We start from the raw sequence: 20,084 nt of genomic DNA on the forward strand, positions 1-20,084 counted from the left end.
ATATCGATTAGGCTATGATTAATATTTTAGTGATAAAAATATTTAACTCATGTACCTAATTTTCCTGTCTTTCTGATAATTGTAATTTTGAATTACATTTTATTTACAGCTGTTTTATTCACTTGAAAAATTCATTACCGACTATTATGCATTCAATCACGTTGGTCGAAGGCGTATACTTGAACAGAGTTCAATATAGTAGTTCTATTAAGCACCTAGACCTCATTTATAATGTAATTTCTTTTTTACAGAGGTTTTATAACTTTTATTAGAATAATTAGGATGTTTTTTATAATCGACTCATGTTGGAACTACTACTTGTAAGTCTTGGTTTCCAAATCACTTTGAAGAATCAATATTTAATCTACAAGAAAATGTTGTCTAAAAGAGAAATATGAAAATCGTTTCCTAATGTGATGACACGCATACACATCGTTACATAATATGCAGTCATACTCTCGTAAAAATTAGATGACAAAATTTATTTCAGGTTTTCCTTAATAATCAAACATTAAAAAAAATCAAGTATAATTTCACTGACGATAATTACTTGCTCTCACATTTAGAATGGTTTCCCCATAATGCCGTTTTGATTACTTAACCCTTTAAGCGGCATCGACGAAATATCCCGCCCCCTTAAAAGTATCTTATTTTAGTATTGACAAGCCCAGATATTTTGCAAAGTTTATTTCTCAATGAAACGGTTTTTCCTAGATCTTCGATTTTGCACCTACTGAAAATCGAGAAAAAAACCCACTTCATTAAAAAGATATGGCATTTTGAAGGGGGTTTAGTGATTTCTGCTGTGCCTTTTAAAGGGTTAAAACATGCAATTCTTATGAATACTTGATGCTGCATTAAAAAAATTTGTTCATCTCTAAATCATTATTCCCCAAACTTTATGTTCCACCGCCCCCTTCTTCGGGAATTTTTTCTCTCATCGTCCCCAACTCAAGTGAACCCATAGGATCTTATATTATACCCGTAGATTCTATCGCCTCTTGGACCATTCCATCACCCCCTCCAGGGAGCAATATTGCCCACTTTGAGAAACACTGGTCTGAATACAATGTTGTGATGATAAAAAAACACAATAAGAAAATATTCTGCACATGATAATGTTCTCCTGTTTAAGAGATTCCATTAATTATGTATATAGTGTTCTTTAGTTTTACTTCTAATAAATTTAATTTTATATCGTGGTTTTTTTCGTTGTGGCTGTCCGTAATGGTAATCCTTCCATTCATATATGACAAAATTTTAAATATTGAAATTCAAGATTTAGATACATAAAAAAATAACAAACTCAATTTTTCCTAATTTCGAAATTTCATCTTCATACATGACATAATCTCCAAAATATTGACATCGATTGAAAAAATGAATAAAGACATGGCACACGCATGTGAGAGAATTTATACTCGTATAAACTTCATGACCTTGATCTCCGAGAGAGAAAAAAATTAAATAAATAAAAACGAACGGAAGTCTTCCTGGGAGAAAAAAGAATAATTTTCATTCACTTTAGCATTTACTTCCTGCTGTATAGTTTTGGGGTCGGAATAAAGAGTTTACTTACATTCTTAGACTCGACTTTTAACTCTGAAATCTGATCTAATTGTCTTACCTGAGTCCAAAAATGATTGTGGGGGGGGGGGGCCAAATAAACCATATGAAAAAAATCTATGCGTCAATTTCCTTAAAAATGATGCTAAAGAAGCAAAATTCTGCTCGTTCTTCGTGCTACGAGGAGATACATAAGAACTCATATTTTTTCCATCTATAAATATTATTTTCCTCTGTTCATTTGTATAGGATAGCGAAGTGCCACCGGACATGGATTCACATGCTTGGTATTCTGAAGTTGTGGAGCGACTAAAAAAAGCTGACCAATACCGTGTAAGAAGCCATGGGGCTGTTCCGTTCTACGGTTCAGCTGATCAATCGTTGCCTCCTGAACTAATTTCGCACGTAAAGGACCGTGCTGTTCTTTCTCCAGTGACGTCAACAGCGAGGTAAACTATTCATTTTCGACTTGTATGGTACTGCTCATGATGTTGCTTAAACGATTTGGCTCTTAAAGCTTTCCTTCGTAAATGGCTACAGCTTTATAGATTTTCAGTGGAATGTTGCTCCTACCTAAAAAATGAGCAGAAATGCTATCGTGGCAGCATGTTTCCAAATATAAAAAATATTCATTCTATTTCTGCGCCAAAATGATATGCATACATCTCTTAAGCTTAATCGTAAGCACATTCTGCACAATTATGCTTATATATGCAATGTGGTCTTTTAATTTGCATTCTAATGGGAGCCTTGAGTGTTGACTTTAAACATTTAACAAATTAGGAATACGATTTTGAATGAAATTTTATCTGATCCGAATTCAAGAAAAACATGAACAGTTCTTGGAAATGAAACGTTTAAAAATATTGAGCAAAAACACTGAAAATAAATTTTTGTACTTGAAAATCTTCTGATAAATATGGCAAAAATTACGTATGATTCCTCTTTATTTTTGATCCCTAATTATAACGAACTCTCAAATAAGTCATCGCCGTTTGTAATTATTCTTCTAATTTTGCTGCTCAAGAACGAACATACCTGTCCCTTTGAACAGTGAGTGAAAAGGAAATATTTTTCAACAGTTCTTCATTCACAAAGACGGCCACAGAAACCAGAGATCTTTAGGTTTTTAATATGTAGGAATTTATTCAAATGAACTGGTGCACACTATTGCTTTTCATTTACTGTCTAATTTCAATGCTTTTCTAGCTTTTATTTAGCGCTTGGGATCATTTTTCATAATTGGTTCACGTTCTCGACACTATGAATGTAAAACTGTAAAGTAAAGTCTTAGTGAAAAATAATAGAATGCAGTCGGAGCATTTTATCTATTTGGAAAAAACTGCTTTTTTTACTGGTCAAAGCTAGGTCATTTGCTTGAGAAATATCATGCTAAGGTATTTTGCGTTGCTTTTGCACTCCACCGGAATACATTAAAAAATTGAAAACAACGTGTTTTGTCTGGAGTTAGAACACTCACCCATTTTGCTGATTTTTAAAATTTTAACAGCACGCCTTATCTTGGCAGTGTCATCTTTTTTGCGGTTCCGTTCTTTCAATAAAATAAACGGGTGTTCATTTGATTGTCACAAAGTAGCAGGTCTTAAGGGGATCTTTTTTTTTTAAATAAATAACGTGATCATCACGTATTCCCAAGAGATCTTTACGATCTGTCCAGGAAATTTGTTAGTCCACATCCATGCCTGAACCCAAACTTGCACAGTCAGAAGCTAGCTCCCTAACCACTAGACTGCCAGGCGTCACCTTGACCGAGGAAGGTTTTACTATACGTATTTAACCAGTACACCTAAAAAATCCACCTTTCTCTACTTTCGTAATATAACCTATTTAAAAATTATCTCTAGTAATTTATATTAAGTACTAACTGCCACTAAGGCACAAAACGTGCGATAACGTGAAGTCAAATATCAAACCAGATCCCCCTTATTTATGACAACAAATGTCCAACTTTAACTTCATCCAGCTAAACTGAATCAGCTGGTTACAAAATTGCTGTTTTCCTCAGGACATGGAAAGATGAAAAGCTGGTCAAGGAAAAATCACGAACAGCACCGGTGCCAGTTCACCATTCCCGAAAAGAGAAAAAAGAAGCTGCGTAAGTATTTGGAATACGTGTAAGGGAGAAAAATCTCCTTCTTACACACACACACATGAAATAGTCCCACAAATTCCGCTTGCTATAGTTATATTGAATAATTAGAAAAGAAACTTAGTAATATATATATTTTTTGTTTCTTTAATTTTTCTGGTTGATTTCGTCAACAATATTCGTTGGAGGAAATGCTTAGTGATAGTCTGTTTAATATTGTTTCACTGGTCAAATACAATAATATATTACAAGTATCCACGAAATACTTAAAGAATAACCTATGTAGATTTGGATTCTACGCCAATTTGTGCGGAAATAATTAAAATTGAGGGGTCTAAAGTACAAGGGGTATAAGTGCGATGTTAAGTATATGTGTTTTATACCCCCGTATGCTCTAAACTCCTGAATTTATATCCTTATCATCGAATTTCCATACCCATCTTAACTTTGAACTCTTACAACCAATAATAGTAAGATTTCTACTGAGCGTACATTTGAACAGGTCTGAAGAAACATAACTATTTACACATAAATTACTTTTAATCAGAATGTTCCATTAAGAAATATTTTAAAAGTGTGTTCATCTATTCTATCGCATTGTGACAGTTAGATTCATCAAAATGTGTCATGTTGTATATAAAAAAAAAGCATTTCCGAATTGAAACAAATTAGGGTATAAACGTTGTTGAAATCACCCTATCCATTACTTGCAATGTGCGGTGCATTCCTGCCTGAAAATTCACACGCAATTATAGCTATAGATAGATTTCAGTCTGAATTTTCGATTGAATTTATTGACTTTTCGAAAGTTCATTCTGTATGCATAGCTTCTTGCATGGAACGTCAGTTTGTACCTCGTAGAGTATGAAAATATCATTTTTAAGTCATCTAGAGTATCAAAATTATTCATTTCCTTAATTTACAAAATTCATTTGACAGTAATTATTTTTTCAGGGAAGGAGCTGAAGTTCCGAAAGGATCCCCAAAAAAGAAGGCCGCGGTCGAGAAAACGACAGGTGAGTTTCGTTCTTAGTCACAAGAAATCTATAGGCAATGACACGTACGTACACAACTAATGCGATGTTTCTATCAACGAATCAGGCAAAATGGATTGAGATTTTATGACTTAAATCCAGCAACATAGAATGACATAAAGCTCCATAAATATAATTTCTACATTTCTACATGATGCGTGATGGACTATATACAGGAACTCTCTATAGAAGAGACACCCGTTGATAAGTAATAAAGTATTAAAGCTCTTTTCACCATCAAAGAGGATAGCTCGGTTTAGCGATACGGATCGTTTGATAAAATACGAAATTGTTTGAAGTGTGTCTGAAAACCTTCATTATACAAAAATGAAAGCTGCACTAACACGTTTGATTTCAATTTTATTTTAATGCTAAAATTTGCTACTTCCACCTACTAATTACAGACTTAATTTCAGTTCGACCGAAATCAGCAGAACCTGTAGTTCCTGCGGGAAAAGCGGAGAACAGATCACCGAAGCGAACACGACCTCGGGCTCCAAAGGATTTGCCAGTCCATGGACACGGTGACCTGTCTGGCCGAAAAAAAGCTTCAAAGCAAGGTAAAATTGAAGATGGTGCAAAAAAAGGGTAAAAATTCATATTTATATCTGTTTTTGAAAATCTGCATTCCTTTCCAGAATGTCCACAGCACCGACATAGTCAATAGACCACATTTTTGCCGTTTCATTTGAGGGGGCAGGTCATACCAGAGATTCTAACCTTGAACTAATAAGCTACAACTATAAGCAAGCTGCCAAGAACAATAAAAATTGAACAACATAAAATTAAAATTCATTGTGAGATTCAATGGTAAACTGCATATACCCGCTAGTTGGTTTAATAGATGTTTCCAACATTTTCTACAGACATTATTTTTCTCCATGAGCTCACCACTTTAGAGGCTGGATGATTGCAGAGTAGCCGAGTAGGCCAGTCTGGATTTGATAATACTGTACATTTGTAATGTAAAACTTGGTTTTTTTTTTTTATCAAATTTATCACAGATTGGAATTTTAGGTGATAATATTATTTATGCAGGTATTAGTTCTCCACACGGAAAAGGTTCACCCATGGAAAGTAAAGCCCGTCCAGTACCCAGGCCTCATGCTGCCAGCACAGCAGTTGTGAACGGAGAAGATGGTAAAGTGTGGTTGAAACCCGACACAAAGGATGAAACAGGTTAATATACGTATATCTGTTGACACACACACAATCATTAGCTCATACAGGGTGATCAGCGAATAAGCCCTTATTTCAAAATTAAATATCTCTACAACAAAGATCAATAGAATTATGCGGTGAACGGTACGTTTATTAGCAAAACTGTTAGGAAATTGTACAGAAATTTCGAAAATTTAGTTTTTTTTTTAATTTTTTAAAAATTTAAAAAAAAAAAACCTGGTGATTTTGGGGTTCCGAAAATCCTCATTTGTGTGAAGAGAAACCACTGCATTCGCCTAAAGTTACTGCATGGGCTGCGGTATGCGCCATGTGTGCTGACAAATTGTTCCAAAATTGTAACGTAACGTTCAGTAGTAATCGTTTCTCGCACGAAGAAGGGGTCGATAATGCCTCTGGCGCATACCGCAGCCCATGCAGTAACTTTAGGCGAATGCAGTGGTTTCTCTTCACACAAATGAGGATTTTCAGAACCCCAAAATCACCAGTTTTGTTTATTTCTTTTTTAATTTTAAAAAATTTAAAAAAAAACTAAATTTTCGAAATTTCTGTACAACATTCTTACAGTTTTGCTAATAAACGTACCGTTTACCGCATAATTCTATTGATCTTTGTTGTAGAGATATTTAATTTTGAAATTAGGGCTTATTCGCTGATCACCCTGTATATGTTTAGAATAAATCGCATAAAAGTTCCAGAAAAACTAGTGCGCAAGAAATTCTATGCAAAGTTACCTATGCACGTCATCGTACACATCCGACAGAGCGTATATAATGCGATAGACATGTGAAGTACACTGCTGGCCACCCAAATTGCAACACCAAGAAAGACAAGAGATATCGCAACAATATTTATTTTGTAGATAACATGTTGACCAAGCATCAAATGATTAAATTTATAGACTTCTGTGAAGTGTGGTTCCTGCCAAAATCAGTGGCCAGAGTAGCCGCCATTGTTGGAGATCACCGCTGCCACATGCCTCGGCATTGATTCAAAGAGACTTTGGATGTGTTCTTGGGGTACAGCAGACCAAGCAGCTTCCACGCGTTGCCAAAGTTGATCTGGTGTGGCAGCTGGGGATGTAATCTGGGTCAATCGTTGAGCAACCATGGACCACATGTTTTCTATCGGCGAAAGATCCGGAGAGCGAGCTGGCCAGGGAAGCAATTCAATCTGGCGATTGACGAAGAACCTTTGGACAATGCGTGCCACGTGTGGTCGCGCATTATCCTGTTGAAATATGGCTGTCGGCAAGCCCTGAAGGTAAGGAAGGACAACTGGCTCCAACACCTCGGAGATGTAGCGCTGGTTTTTTAAAGTACCGGCAATGCGTACTAGAGGAGTGCGAGAGTGATATCCAATACCGCCCCATACCATAATACCCGGTGGAGGACCAGTGTGGCGGTGCATAACGCAGCTGTTCAGCATCCTCTCTCCACGGTGTCTCCAGACTCGAATCCGACCATCGTGGTGTTGCAGACAGAAGCGTGACTCGACAGTAAAGACAATTTCATTCCATTGTGTCGTCCACATCCTTCTTTCATCGCACCATTGGCGGCGGAGACGTCTGTGGTTCTGCATCAAGGGTAGACGAAGCAATGGACGTCTTGCGGACAGACCACTCTACTGTAAACGGTGTCGAATGGTACGCGCAGACACTGGATGATGCGGTAGAGACTGAATGTGCTGTGCTATGGTTCGTGATGTGGCTGAGCGATCCGTCACTGCCATACGCACAATACGCCTGTCATCACGTGAAGTGGTGCACTGAGGTGGATGCGATCGACCACGTCGGTCCGTCGTACCCTCCTGCATCCAACGATCACATATCCGCATTACAGTTGTTTGGTTTCGTCCAACACGACTACCGATTTCCCTGAAAGATAATCCACAATCTCGGTAGGCCACTATCCTTCCTCTGTCGAACTCGGATACTTGATCAAAAGATGATCGCTGTTTTCTACGAGGCATAATTGATCGTTTTTTTGAAAAAACCACAAGAAAAACACAATTGCCGTACTTCAAATCGTCGAAATCTCCAAGCCTTAAATAGCGCTTTGAAGTGGCGCCACAGGCGCGCGTGATGTGCGTCTGCGCTGAAATTCTAATCATTTGCATATCTCACCTCCGCTAATGCATGTTGTAAATTTCATATTATTTGCATGCTTCCTTCAGGGTGTTGCATTTACGGTGGCCAGCAGTGTAGCTTATAGAGCATCAAAAAAAAAAATATTTGGTTGTCACGATTCAAGTGACGTACTCATTTCAACGCGGTTCAAAAATTGAGACACGTGAGATGTGTATCAGCGTTTCCGAGATTGAGGCAAACATATGAACTCTCAAAACGTTCATTCTAAGAATGTGCCGCGGTACAAAAATCCCAACACAACAATCTGACTTTCGAAAACAATATGATTGTGAAAAAACCTTTATATATGAACATTACCACCATGACAGACAAGAATCGTTTTACTTAGTAGGCATGCAACACCGCACCAAATAAGGTCAAATTTAGGACTGGGATCTCAAGAGGCGTTAGTGTGCGGACTGCTCATCAGTCTCTTCGATCATTTTTGTCGTACCCCGGTCATTTTCTGCACACGAGGGCTAATTAGAGCGGGACCTTCAATTTATTGCCGATTCCGAACGGTAGCCCCTTTATACTCACCGATAGGTTGGTGCGCTAATCACTAGTGTGGGACTCCCCACACTGTAGCAATCTTTTTCTGTGGTCATGTTGCCGTTTCCGATGTACCCCGCGTCGGGAAAGTTTCTGACAAGAACGAACCAGGTATCGAACTCGCGACACCTCTACACATCTTTCGATACTTTAGACGAGTATCTTATCGACCTGGGCTACCGCGCCCCATCATGGGAAGAATTTCAATAGCTAATAAACATTTCAGTTGCTGGCTTAGTGATGGAGATCATATCATTTTTTATCGTATTTGTCGAGATAATTTTTTTAACTCTCAGCTGCAATGCCGGGAAATCTCGCTTCATTAAACGCCTCTTATTTCGGCCCAAAAAATTTGTAAATTACGTAACTCCGTCGAACATGTTTTCCATTTGCCCCCCCCCCCCCCCAGCTCCCAACCTGTCAGATCAACTGGCGGTGGATGGACTCTTATGTTCATATTTTGATAACAGCATAAAAGAGACAGTGTTTGAAATCGACGACATTTAAGACAAATTATTTTTATTTACATTTTTTTAAATCAAATTTTTAAAAGCAGAGAACATCAATTGTAGAAGGATATGTTGTCACTCTTCGCTATCCATACGAAGGTTTTTGACAGCTGGCTGATGCGAAGATGAATTCAGGAAAGGGCAGTAGTGTGAATTTTCTCTTTCCTAATTATATTTTCGCATCAGCCAGCTGTTAAAAACCTTCGAACATCAATTGTTGAATCGGATAATCGCGATCATTAATTTTTCAACGAAAATATCGGATATGAAAATATATTTCATTTCCTAAAGACGTTTTGCAGGATTGTTATGAGTGCATTTAAAAGCATCTTCAAGTTGGATGCGTTTCCTTCATACTCATATAACCCCATTTTCTTCTTGGAAAAGCAACCGTCTGCTTAGAGCTGGGTTTTGTGACATGAAAATTAACATTACTTTTTCTTTTTTTTTAAGCCAATTAACACTTAAAATCAAATTTTGATTAAATGTCAAGACTCTTCGTGTGTAAAAACATTCTTTTTTTCTCTATTCTCTTGCAAAAATGATGCTTTGAAAAAATTTTCCATAAATAAAATTCTCCCAATCGTAGGATTTCTTAACTATACAAGACAAAAAATCCATCTCACATGGGCATTAAGTATTGCTGCAGTACTTAGTGTGAGAGACGTAAGAGCTTTTTTTTTTCATCTAACCAGTTCAAATTTTATCTCTTTTTATTAAAGCAGTTTTCTTGCAGTAAAATTCTGTTTTTCTTAATTATTGAAGAACTTGAATATATAGTAAAAATTATGGCTGGGAATGGATTAAAAATTTTAACTGGTTAATCAAAAATTTTAATCTATTAATCGTCTGATTAATCAAATTTTACTCGAACAGTTTCATATGTTCCAAATTTACAAAAAAAATATAAGTAATGTATATTGTGGTAACTATATAATGTTAATTGATGTTATAAAAGCATATTTTGTCTATTTCACGTATCTATTCGCTGGATGTAAATAAATATATTAGGAATGGATTAAAAGAAATTGAGGCCACCTACTCGAAGCAATTTGATATGCTGAACATATTTGTCAAATCCTGAAATTTCTTGACTTGGATCTTGTTACTTTTTTAAAAAATCAGTTACTATTTTAGGTTAGTCATCGATTTCGAAACTACTTCCGATGTTTGTACTACAGTGAAACCTCCCTATAACGATATTCGATGAAACAGAGAGAGATAGATAGAGAGAGAGAAGTAAATCCCTCTACAACGATATTTTTTCAAATATTGTTTGGAATTGCCTATAGTCTAATGTTAAACTCCTCTCGGTACAACTCTCTACTGCATACTCTTTACTGCGATAAATCTCTAACGATATTTTTTGAAGAAATTTTGAAACCGCTACAACGATATTTTTTAAATCTCGCTCAAAATAATTTTCAATAATTTTCAAACTCTTCATATGCTTTTGTTCTTCCGAGGGTGTCTAACAATATCGGTATCTTGCAACATTTAATCACCAAAAGCGTTGTTGAAGAAGTTGCTACTGCTACTTTTTGTGTGAGACACAAAAGTGCAACACAGCAAACCTTTGCACAGGGCAGTGCTAGCTGAATTTTATTAATCAATTATAGTTTCAGCTGCGAATAAATACTTGAAAGCACATTTTTTCTAGTGTTTCTTACAAAGCCGATTTAGGACAGATGTACACAACCGCATAAATTTGGGGAGACGTGATGATAATATTGCCTCCCGATAAAACGATAACCCCCACAACGATATTTTTCTTGGTCCACAGAGTATCGTTGCATAGAGGTTTCACGGTATTACTTGTTTCCACTGAAACTGTTTTCAAATGGTACTGGGGTGGGGAGGAAAGCTGATGCGTCCCAATACGAAAACTGCTGAATACATACTCACAGTTGAGACAATAAATTCTTGTGCTGGTCTAGCAGGTTGTGCGCAATTTAAAAAAGACAGCTTTCAATATTTCATAATATACGATCGAGTTTCAGCTCTTTCACGTAAATGAACCAGTCAACTCGCGTGGGCCGCGCCTGGGTGGCTCAGTGGTAAGATGCTCGTCTTCCACTATGGAGGTTTACCGTCAAGGTCCATGGGTTCGATTCCAGCTAAAAAGAACATCAGAAAAGTTCTTTACATATCTATCCTTGGGTGACCACCGATAGATGGCGTCTTCACCTCCCCCAGCTCTGTAGTTGGATATGGCGATATACACTGAAGTGCCAAAAGTCATGGGATATCGTGTGGGACCTCCTTTTACCCGGCGAAGTGCAGCAATATTAAGAGGTATCCCATGGCTTCTGGCACTTTAGTGTACGACTGGAGTTGGTGTGCGGTGCAGTAGTCAACTAATGTAAAACAAATTTTATCAGATTTTGATTTCAGACGAGCTTCAAGAACAATTATAATGTAAGTATAGTATAGTGCATGTGTGTGTTTTTTTTTACTAAGCGTGTCCGAAAAGAGTAAAAATTCTACGGAAGATTTCAAAATTGAAATAAAATATGAAAAAATATCAGTAAAAAAGAGGGAACTTCATTTGTGTGGCACCTCCGGAAAATGGGGAAAATTAGTGGGAAATATAAAATATAACAATTTTTATGCTGCCCGACGTCAATCAAAAAAAATAAAAAGTAAATACATATAATTAACAACTGATAATAAGTAAACAATTAAAGATGATAATTAACGATCCAACTAAATCCAACGGATTTTCTTTAACGATTAATTATCGTTTTTCTAATCGTTATATTTATCTATGGCATAATAAAAGTGAAATCGTTAATTATTTGCGATTAATTAACGATGTCACGCGGGGCGGTGGGATCTCGTGTGAATGAGAATAAAGGTAATCACTAGAGCCCGGAAGTTCAGTCAAAATGCCATAATATAAATGCTTTTTTTTGCCTATTTTCAAACTGTTTGGTAAAAATACCTTTTTTGAACTTTTCTTGCCATAAAAGCCTATTTTAACATAGTTTTAATTTTATTACTGAATTTCAGAGGCCATAACCTGCAAAACTTGGATATTTTCAGCATTGAAACAAAAAATAATTGCTTTTTTCAATTTATTTTCCAACTCTCTTAGTGTTAGAAAGTCCCCCCCCCCTTCAGTCCCACTTAAACGCGAATAAGTGATCTGAGAGATGCGGATCTTGGTGTTGCCATGCATTAACTTTGGTTTGACCGGATGGTGTTAGACGTGAATGATTTTGTTTCCGATAAACGCAGCCCATGTTAGAAAAGCAGAGGAAAATATTATAAATTAGTTTTCTCCCCATAAACATATTTCGCTCAGGCACTGGACTGCACTGTATATATGTATAGCTGACCGATGATCCCAAGAGGTCATCGGTTGACGTCATGACTCACACAAGGCGTGGTAGGAGCAGACAGGGCTGTGGGGTTTCATGTTGTTTTTTACACCATAAATGCACTGCAAACAGTCATGACTGTTTATTTCACAAACATACTTAGTATTCGATTAAATTCACGTCGCCCTCACGAGTCGCCCTCAGGGGTGTGTGACAGATGCGGCCACACAGTCCCGCATATGTGGTAATATAAAAGCAAAGTTACATTTTTTTACAACAATAGATCAAATTAGGTAATTAAAAACGAATAAGTATTATTAGAACAAGAAACGATAATTATTATTCCACAAATAATGCAACAAATAAAAGGGAATTTGAAACAAGAAAGATAATTATTATTCCACAAATAATGCAGTAAATAAAGGAGAATTATTCGCTATAGAAGGAACCCCAAAGATCATTTTCTCTACGGGCTCTGCGTCTGATCATGGGTAGCCCTGGAATTAATCTAATCCTGCAGGTCTAATGCCATTTTACGCTCGAAATCTATCTTATTTGTATAATAATGCAGTTTATAAACTATAATTAAAACAAGCAGACTGATTAAGTGCAACCAATTTTTCAGCTAGTTTTTGGACCCTTAATAAATAGTTTTTAGTTATTTTTCTTTCCTTCCATAAATTATAAATGCCTTTTTTTAGAGCCTATATCAGGCATTTTTAGTGCCTTTTTGCCCGCCTATTTCAACCATTTTTAGTGTGCCGAAACTTCCGGGCTCTAATGACGATATAGAAGGCATTACGAGTGAAAATGTATTAAGTAATGTCATTACTAGAGCCCGGAAGTTTAGGCACTAAAAATTGTCGAAATTCCTAAAATAAGCACTAAAAAAAGGCATTTATTACTTTTGGTAGGAACTAAAAGCAAAGATATTAAGGGTCCAAAAACTAGCTTAAAAATTGGTTTCACTTAATCCGTCCATTGTTTTAATTATAGTTTATAATAACTGCATTGTTATCCAAGTTAGATTTATTTTAACCCCAAGATAAAATGTTAGTAAACCCTCAGGATTAGGTCAGTTCCAGGGACACCATTACTAGACGAAAGCCGGTTGAGAAAATGTCTGTGGGGTTCCCTCGAGCTGGGCAATAATTCTGGTTTATTTTTTGAATTATTTTTGAAATAATCAGTATCATTTCTATAGTTGAAACATGGCCATCTTGTATTTTTGTAAAAAAAAATTAACTTCTTTATATATTAAAACATATGCGAGATTCTTTCAAGTGCGGGGCCCTGTGTGGCCGCGTCTGTCACACACCCCTGAGGTGAATAATATAATGACCTCTGGTCATTATAATCAAAAACTGAATATGTATATTTAATAAATTGCGGTGGCTGTTTGCAGTGCATTTATGGTGCAAAAAAAACAGGATCAAAACAACATGCCCCCAGAACCTGTCTGCTCCAATCCCCCTTGTGTGAGCCATAACGTCAATTCATGACCTCTTGGGACAATCATCGGTCCACTATACACATGCAATGCAGTCCAATGCCTGCCCGTTAAAAAGTCTAGCCACAGAGAGCAGCGAGCCTACAACAATACAATTATTCAATCATTGCACTTCACTCATAATTAGAAAACTTGATGGCAGATGGAAGTACTACACACAACAAGCATTACACAGAAACAAACTTCACGTCAGGTTCACTACACATACACACACATTCCAACATGTACCAATTCGTTAGAAGTTCCGCAGAGGAATATGGACGAGGTGCATGTTTGGTTTAGTAGTAGTAGTCCAATGCCTGAGCGATACATATTATGTGAAGCATGTGGAGAAACAAAAATTTCTAATTTTCCTCTGTTTTTCTAACTCGGGCTGCGTTCATGTGAAACAAATTCATTCATGTCTAATGCCATCCGGTCAAAGCAAAGTTTATGCATGTCAACACCAATCTTTCAAATCAATTGTTTCCGTCTAAATGGGTCTTTAGGGAGGGAGGGAGGGGGGGGCTCTTTCTCTGATGATAATAAATACTGAGAGTTGGAAAATTTTAAAAAAGGCAATTTTTTGAAGTTCTCAATGCTCAAAATATCCAAGTTTTACAGATTAAGGCCTCTGAAATTCATTAATAAACTTAAAAATATGTTAAAATAGGCACACACACATTTATGGCACGAAAATTTCAAAAAAGTTATTTTTACCAGAAAACTTTGAAAATAGGCAAAAAAGGCATTTATGACATTTTGCCTAACTTCCGGGCTCTAGTCATTATTATATGTATAATCTAAGAAATATATTTTAAATTGATATTATTATAATACTATAAATAGCTATAATTAAATTTTTCAATTAACATGATTTTTTTTTCAAAATTCGGCATCACAGACATGTTACCTAAGACTTCCAGACTTCCTTGAATATAAAAAGGGTTGAGTTTTAGACCGTTAACAACAGAAACATGTTTCCAATTAAGAAAAAGCATTCAAAGAACTTATAAATCGTGGATATTTTTCAAGAGTCTGTATATATGCATTAAATTAAAAAATATTATTTTTTTATACCTATATAATTTACATGTTATTTAGAGACTTTCCGTCTTCCATTTAAAGAGTCTAACAGATTAAATTCCATGTTTTTAAGTGAAACATCCGCCGAGATATCACTGTGAAACTAAAATCCAGTACTTTTGAGTGTAATAAAACTGTGAACCATTTTACAAATACAAACACAAAAGCCCCAACAGGCAAAGTGACTAATGGGGTGGATGAAAAAAGATGCCCATGAAAAATATGTATGCCAAATGTAACCAAAATACAGCAACCCAATGTAAAAGCATATATCACGAAAGAAAAAAACTAATAATTAATACTATGTAATACACTGCCCATAAAAAAGATTATGGTTGTCTTGAACATACAGAATGCATGATGCCATATTTTCCTGTAAAATTATTTTATTAGTCTAGGAGTATGTGTCCCCGTCCTTCTCTTTCAGCTATGCGCATCCCTGGGGAGCTACCAATTATTTATTACACGCACCACTTTTTTGGCAAATTCACTGTACTCGCTTACATGCAGCAACGAGTTAACAAATATGCAGTAAAAATTCATTTTTTTAATGATTCTATATTTTTTTTTCTGTTGTTAAAAAAATAGACTTGAGAATTTATAGTTTCTCCATGTATATTTCCATATACAATATATATATATATATATTCGAGTAAGAATATATGAGTTTGATGCGTTTGAATTCCTTTTTAGATGATAGTGAACAAAAGAAAGAGGAAGAAACTATGGTAAATGGTTATCCTGAAGACAGCGATAAACCTGATAGGACTTTAGTTAATGGAGAGTCTGACGAGCAGAATTCCGTCCAGGACTCTAAAATGAATGGTCATGAAGAACCAGGTACGTATACAGTTGAAGTGTGCTTCATTCTACATTTTTCAATCTCTGCATTAATAAATCTTTCTCGTAACTTTTGTTAAAATTCCTTTTATGTGGCAATGCTTTTCAGAATTCTAGTATCGTATTTTCCTGCGTATTATCCGCAGATGCGAATTTCGCTACTTTGAGAAATAAAAATATCATCCTATAGTCAATCCGCTGTGGCATATAATCCACATGTGAAAATTTCGTTCATCAATGATGAAATCTTGAAAACTGGAAGGGGCTGTTTATTACATTTTCTGTAGAAAGAAATGTCGATTTTTTCCATTCACATCTATAAATCTTTGAAAAAAATTACTTTTTGAAAGTTAATTATAAAAATATTTATTTCTACACAAAGCTCTCAAAAAAGTTGGCAGATAAGACACAGCTTTATATAATCAGCACTAAGAAATTCCAATGTTTTTTGACGTATGATAACAGGCAGAAAAATACGGTAATATGAGCTTTTCCTTTAAAAAATTGCTGAAGACAACTTCAGATTGTTAATTTAAATTTGATTTTCTTTTTTACACTCAGGCATTCCTGCTGCCATTATGAAGCCTCCCATGAGAGTACCACTCACTACTGTAAAATCTCCTGAGGAAGTGACAGGAGTCCGCTCTCCCGACCCAGAGAGCTGGACAGTTCCCCTTGAAGTAGGAAAAGGATTGCAATGGATGGACGGCAAAACTCCAGGTTAATTATTTCTTCGGCAGTTTATGACCGTATGTATTCCGGCGAATTAAGTAGCGGAAAATGAGAAATGCACACACACCACACATATGGACATACATTTTTCAAAAATACTTATACTTGGACAGCTGCTAAAAACATTCAGATAAGTATATAAATTACTGATAGGCCTAATATCTGTGTGAGTATCCGATAACATTTATATGGATCGTATCAATAAGAAAAACCTTATGTAAGGAAATATGTCATCTCTCCACATGTTTTAATACAAGATTTTCGGAAGACTGGTTATATCTGGAGATGATGATGATTTATATGCTGATATATGTGTATATATATGCTGAATGCAAAGGTTTTTAACAGATAATGATGCGAAGATACATTTGGAAAAGACAACTGCCCTGGCGGGAAATCGAACCCACGTCCTCTTACTTGCAGGGTGAGCGCCCTAGACCAGCAGACCACTAGGCCAAAGCTCGCAATTGCTGACACTGGCACCAGATGGCGACTTATCCGAGGATGATGTCACTCTCTGCTATACATACGAAGGTTTTTAACAGCTGGCTGATGCGAAGATACGTTTAGGAAAGAGAGAAAATTAAACTGCCCTTTGCGGGTAATTGAACCCACATCCTCTCACTTGCCGGATGAGAGCCCTAGACCACTAGACTACAAAGGCAACGAGTGCCTCAATCTTTCCTTACAGCAGTTGTGAGCTTTGGCCTGAATTAGGTCCGACTGTCCATGTACGGTCCCGTTTAGTACACACGAGCTCTAAGGAAAGATTGAGACGTTCGTTGCCTTTATTTGACAAGTTTTCCATTCGACCCCCCCACCCCGCTCCCAACTTGTCAGATCAACTGGCAGTGGGGGTGTGGAGATATCTCATATTTTGATAACAGCATAAAAGAGACGGTGTTTGAAATCGATCACTTTTAAAAAAAAAAATTTTTATTTGCATTTTTTTAAATCAAAGTTTTGAAGGTGGGGAACATTAATTGCCCAAGGATGATGTCACTCTTCGCTATCCATACGAAGGTTTTTAACAGCTGGCTGATGCGAAGATGAATTCAGGGAAGGACAGTTGAACAGGGCCGCAACTAGAGGCGAGCAGGCGGGTCTCGTGCCCTGGGCGCTGGACCAGAGGGGGCACAAATTTTATTCTCGAACGTCTGCTTCAGCATTACAAGGGGTCGCCAAAATGTACACTTGCCCCGGGTCACCAAATATCTAGTTGCGGCCCTGCAGTTGAATTTTTTCTCTTTCCTAATTATATCTTCGCATCAGCCAGCTGTTAAAAACCTTGGTATGTATATCGGAGAGGGATATCATCCTCGGATATGCTGAATGGTTCCGTGCAGGAACAACGACATATATACATTTGATCATTTTTGTCGCACCACGGTCATTTTCTGCACACGAGGGCTAATTTTTTAGACCGGGACCTACAATTTATTGCTGATTCCGAACGGCAGGCTTGTTTTTTTCACTCATCGAGATATTGGTGCGCTAACCCCTCAATGGGGGACTCCCTGCAGTAGCAATTTTTTCTGCGGTCATGTCACCGTTTTTGTTGTACCCTTGTATCAGGAAAGTTTTCTGACAAGGACGAACCGGGTATCGAACTCGCGACACCTCTAAACATCTTTTGGTACTTTAGGCGAGTACCTTATCGACCTGGGCTACCGCGAGCACGAAATATATACGCTCCAAGGAAGAAATATTTTACGTTTCCATAGTTTAGGGGAGTAGAGCACTCGTCCTGTATAGGAGACCGGAGTTTGAGTCCCGGTGGAGGCAGAGATGAATTTTCTCCTTAAATCATCTCATCTCCAGATATAACCAGTCTTCCGAAAATCTTGTAGGAAAAACCTTTTTGACTTCACTAATCACAATGATGCGAATATTAAATTTTATTGCTTCCAGTGTACATTTTGCATGTTTAAATTTTTTTTTTTGTGAAAATCGGATTTTAGTTTCGATGCACTAATGAAAAACTTCACCTTATAAATTTAATTGAAAAAAACTTTTATTTTTTTTTTTTCTAAAATGATTCCGTCATGTTTTCTCTCGTTACAGATGGTGGACAAAAAGTCCCTGTAAACCTATCAAAACGTTTGAAAGAGTCTTCCTTGGTAGGACTAGGGCAGAAGGAATATTTCGTCTGTGATGCAGGTAAGTTGGTAAATTACCAAGAATAAACTAAAGTACGGTATACAGTGTTTACAGTACAGTGTCTTCAGTATACAGTATATAAAATGCTCACACCTTATGACATCCTAACATATAGCACGTAAAAATGCGAGGGGCGCTAAATTGCATGCTTGCGCCGGCTGACTAAGCATCTAACTGCAGCCCTACTGCGAGCCACATGCACATAATTAAGATGCAACGTGCATAACGTTTCCCTCTTAAAAAATTTAATTCGAAAACTAGGGAAGAGTCTGTACCTGAATCCCACTGAAAACGTTTGGAGCATACTTAGAATTTTGTAAGTGCAGCAAATAGAAATCAGTGTTCGTCTTTCGATGATTGCAAAAAATCTATTAAGAAAGCGTGATATAGTATTGGTGTTGGAATCATATGAAATATATTGAAATCTATGGAGGATTGTATGTTTAAAATTATTGGAGAAAAAACAAAAGGAAAATTGTTATATAGATAGTCAAAGCTCGTGTTTGTGGAAGTTGTTTATTTTTCTTGGTTTATGATCACTCTCTAATGTATGCATGTTTTTCTTTTTATAGGCAGTGCCTCTGGTGGCGAAAGTGTCGACCTGTAGTTTGTCTGACTTTAGTGATTCGCATCAAAAATAGGAAAATATCAAATGAAAAGATGGAACTGACTTCGAAGCTAATAATGTGTTTTCTGCTTAGCTTCATCCCAACTTATTGTGTTATTATGTTGTCTTGCTGGCTGCTGACGAACTGTTATTTTTATGTAGCGTTGGTTTTATTTTCCAACTGAGCAATAATGTTAGTTTGCGAAATCTAAAACTACAGAAAAAGCTATTTTTAGAAAAAAAAGTTTTGAATTAACTGTTCTATTGGTTTACATCCTATACAAGTCGCCTTAACTATACAGGCTGCGAATTCACAAACCTATAGAACAAAATAAATATGTATTGAAATGAACAGAGAGATCTGAAAAATAAAATAAAAACTATAGGTGATTTTTATTGACTTGAAAGAATCCACGGACACAAATGAATTCTCAAACCGACATTGATGCCTCGAAGTAAAGTTAAAGTCAAACACGAAGCAAAACGTGAATCCTGTCTATCGTTAATAGACTTGAGATTTACCGTTTTCGATATGACTTTTTTACTGGCAGTGGCAACGTAATTCGTCTTCAGGCATCAGTATTGATCCCCTCCTATTTCGATCTGAATGAAATATATGTGCGTTGGGTTTGGACAGTCATTTTAAGTCTAAGAGAAATTTTGAAAAATCTTCAAAACTTATCTCTAGGATATATTTTGTTCACATAACTTTAACTGGGTTTCACGAGAAAGGAAACTCTGCCATAAGTTTGATGCTTTACCGTTCTAA

General features: G+C 36.5%; 1 protein-coding gene across 11 annotated transcripts in view; it reads left to right on the forward strand.

Annotated features, from left to right (window-relative positions):
- The window catches only part of LOC149065751 (uncharacterized), a 112,706-nt gene extending 93,039 nt beyond the window's left edge, over positions 1-19,667 (forward strand). For 8 of the 11 annotated variants that reach the window (XM_089253829.1, XM_089253824.1, XM_089253825.1 and 5 more), the window contains 9 exons: positions 1,816-2,015; positions 3,593-3,682; positions 4,631-4,692; positions 5,127-5,270; positions 5,749-5,889; positions 15,670-15,816; positions 16,378-16,536; positions 18,613-18,708; positions 19,281-19,667. In XM_089253829.1, the coding sequence (XP_089109955.1) occupies positions 1,816-2,015; positions 3,593-3,682; positions 4,631-4,692; positions 5,127-5,270; positions 5,749-5,889; positions 15,670-15,816; positions 16,378-16,536; positions 18,613-18,708; positions 19,281-19,315 (1,074 nt within the window). In that variant the 3' untranslated portion in view covers positions 19,316-19,667. The remainder of the gene's footprint in view (positions 1-1,815; positions 2,016-3,592; positions 3,683-4,630; positions 4,693-5,126; positions 5,271-5,748; positions 5,890-15,669; positions 15,817-16,377; positions 16,537-18,612; positions 18,709-19,280) is intronic. The other 3 variants (XM_089253827.1, XM_089253831.1, XM_089253834.1) reach the window with 1 other exon arrangement.
- Positions 19,668-20,084: the final 417 nt, after the last annotated feature.

The sequence above is a fragment of the Pholcus phalangioides genome, unplaced genomic scaffold (genome assembly GCF_987345545.1).
Source record: "Pholcus phalangioides strain wild (caught in Gottingen) unplaced genomic scaffold, Ppha-v1.0 ptg000039l_1, whole genome shotgun sequence".
Classification (NCBI taxonomy): Eukaryota; Metazoa; Arthropoda; class Arachnida; order Araneae; family Pholcidae; genus Pholcus; species Pholcus phalangioides.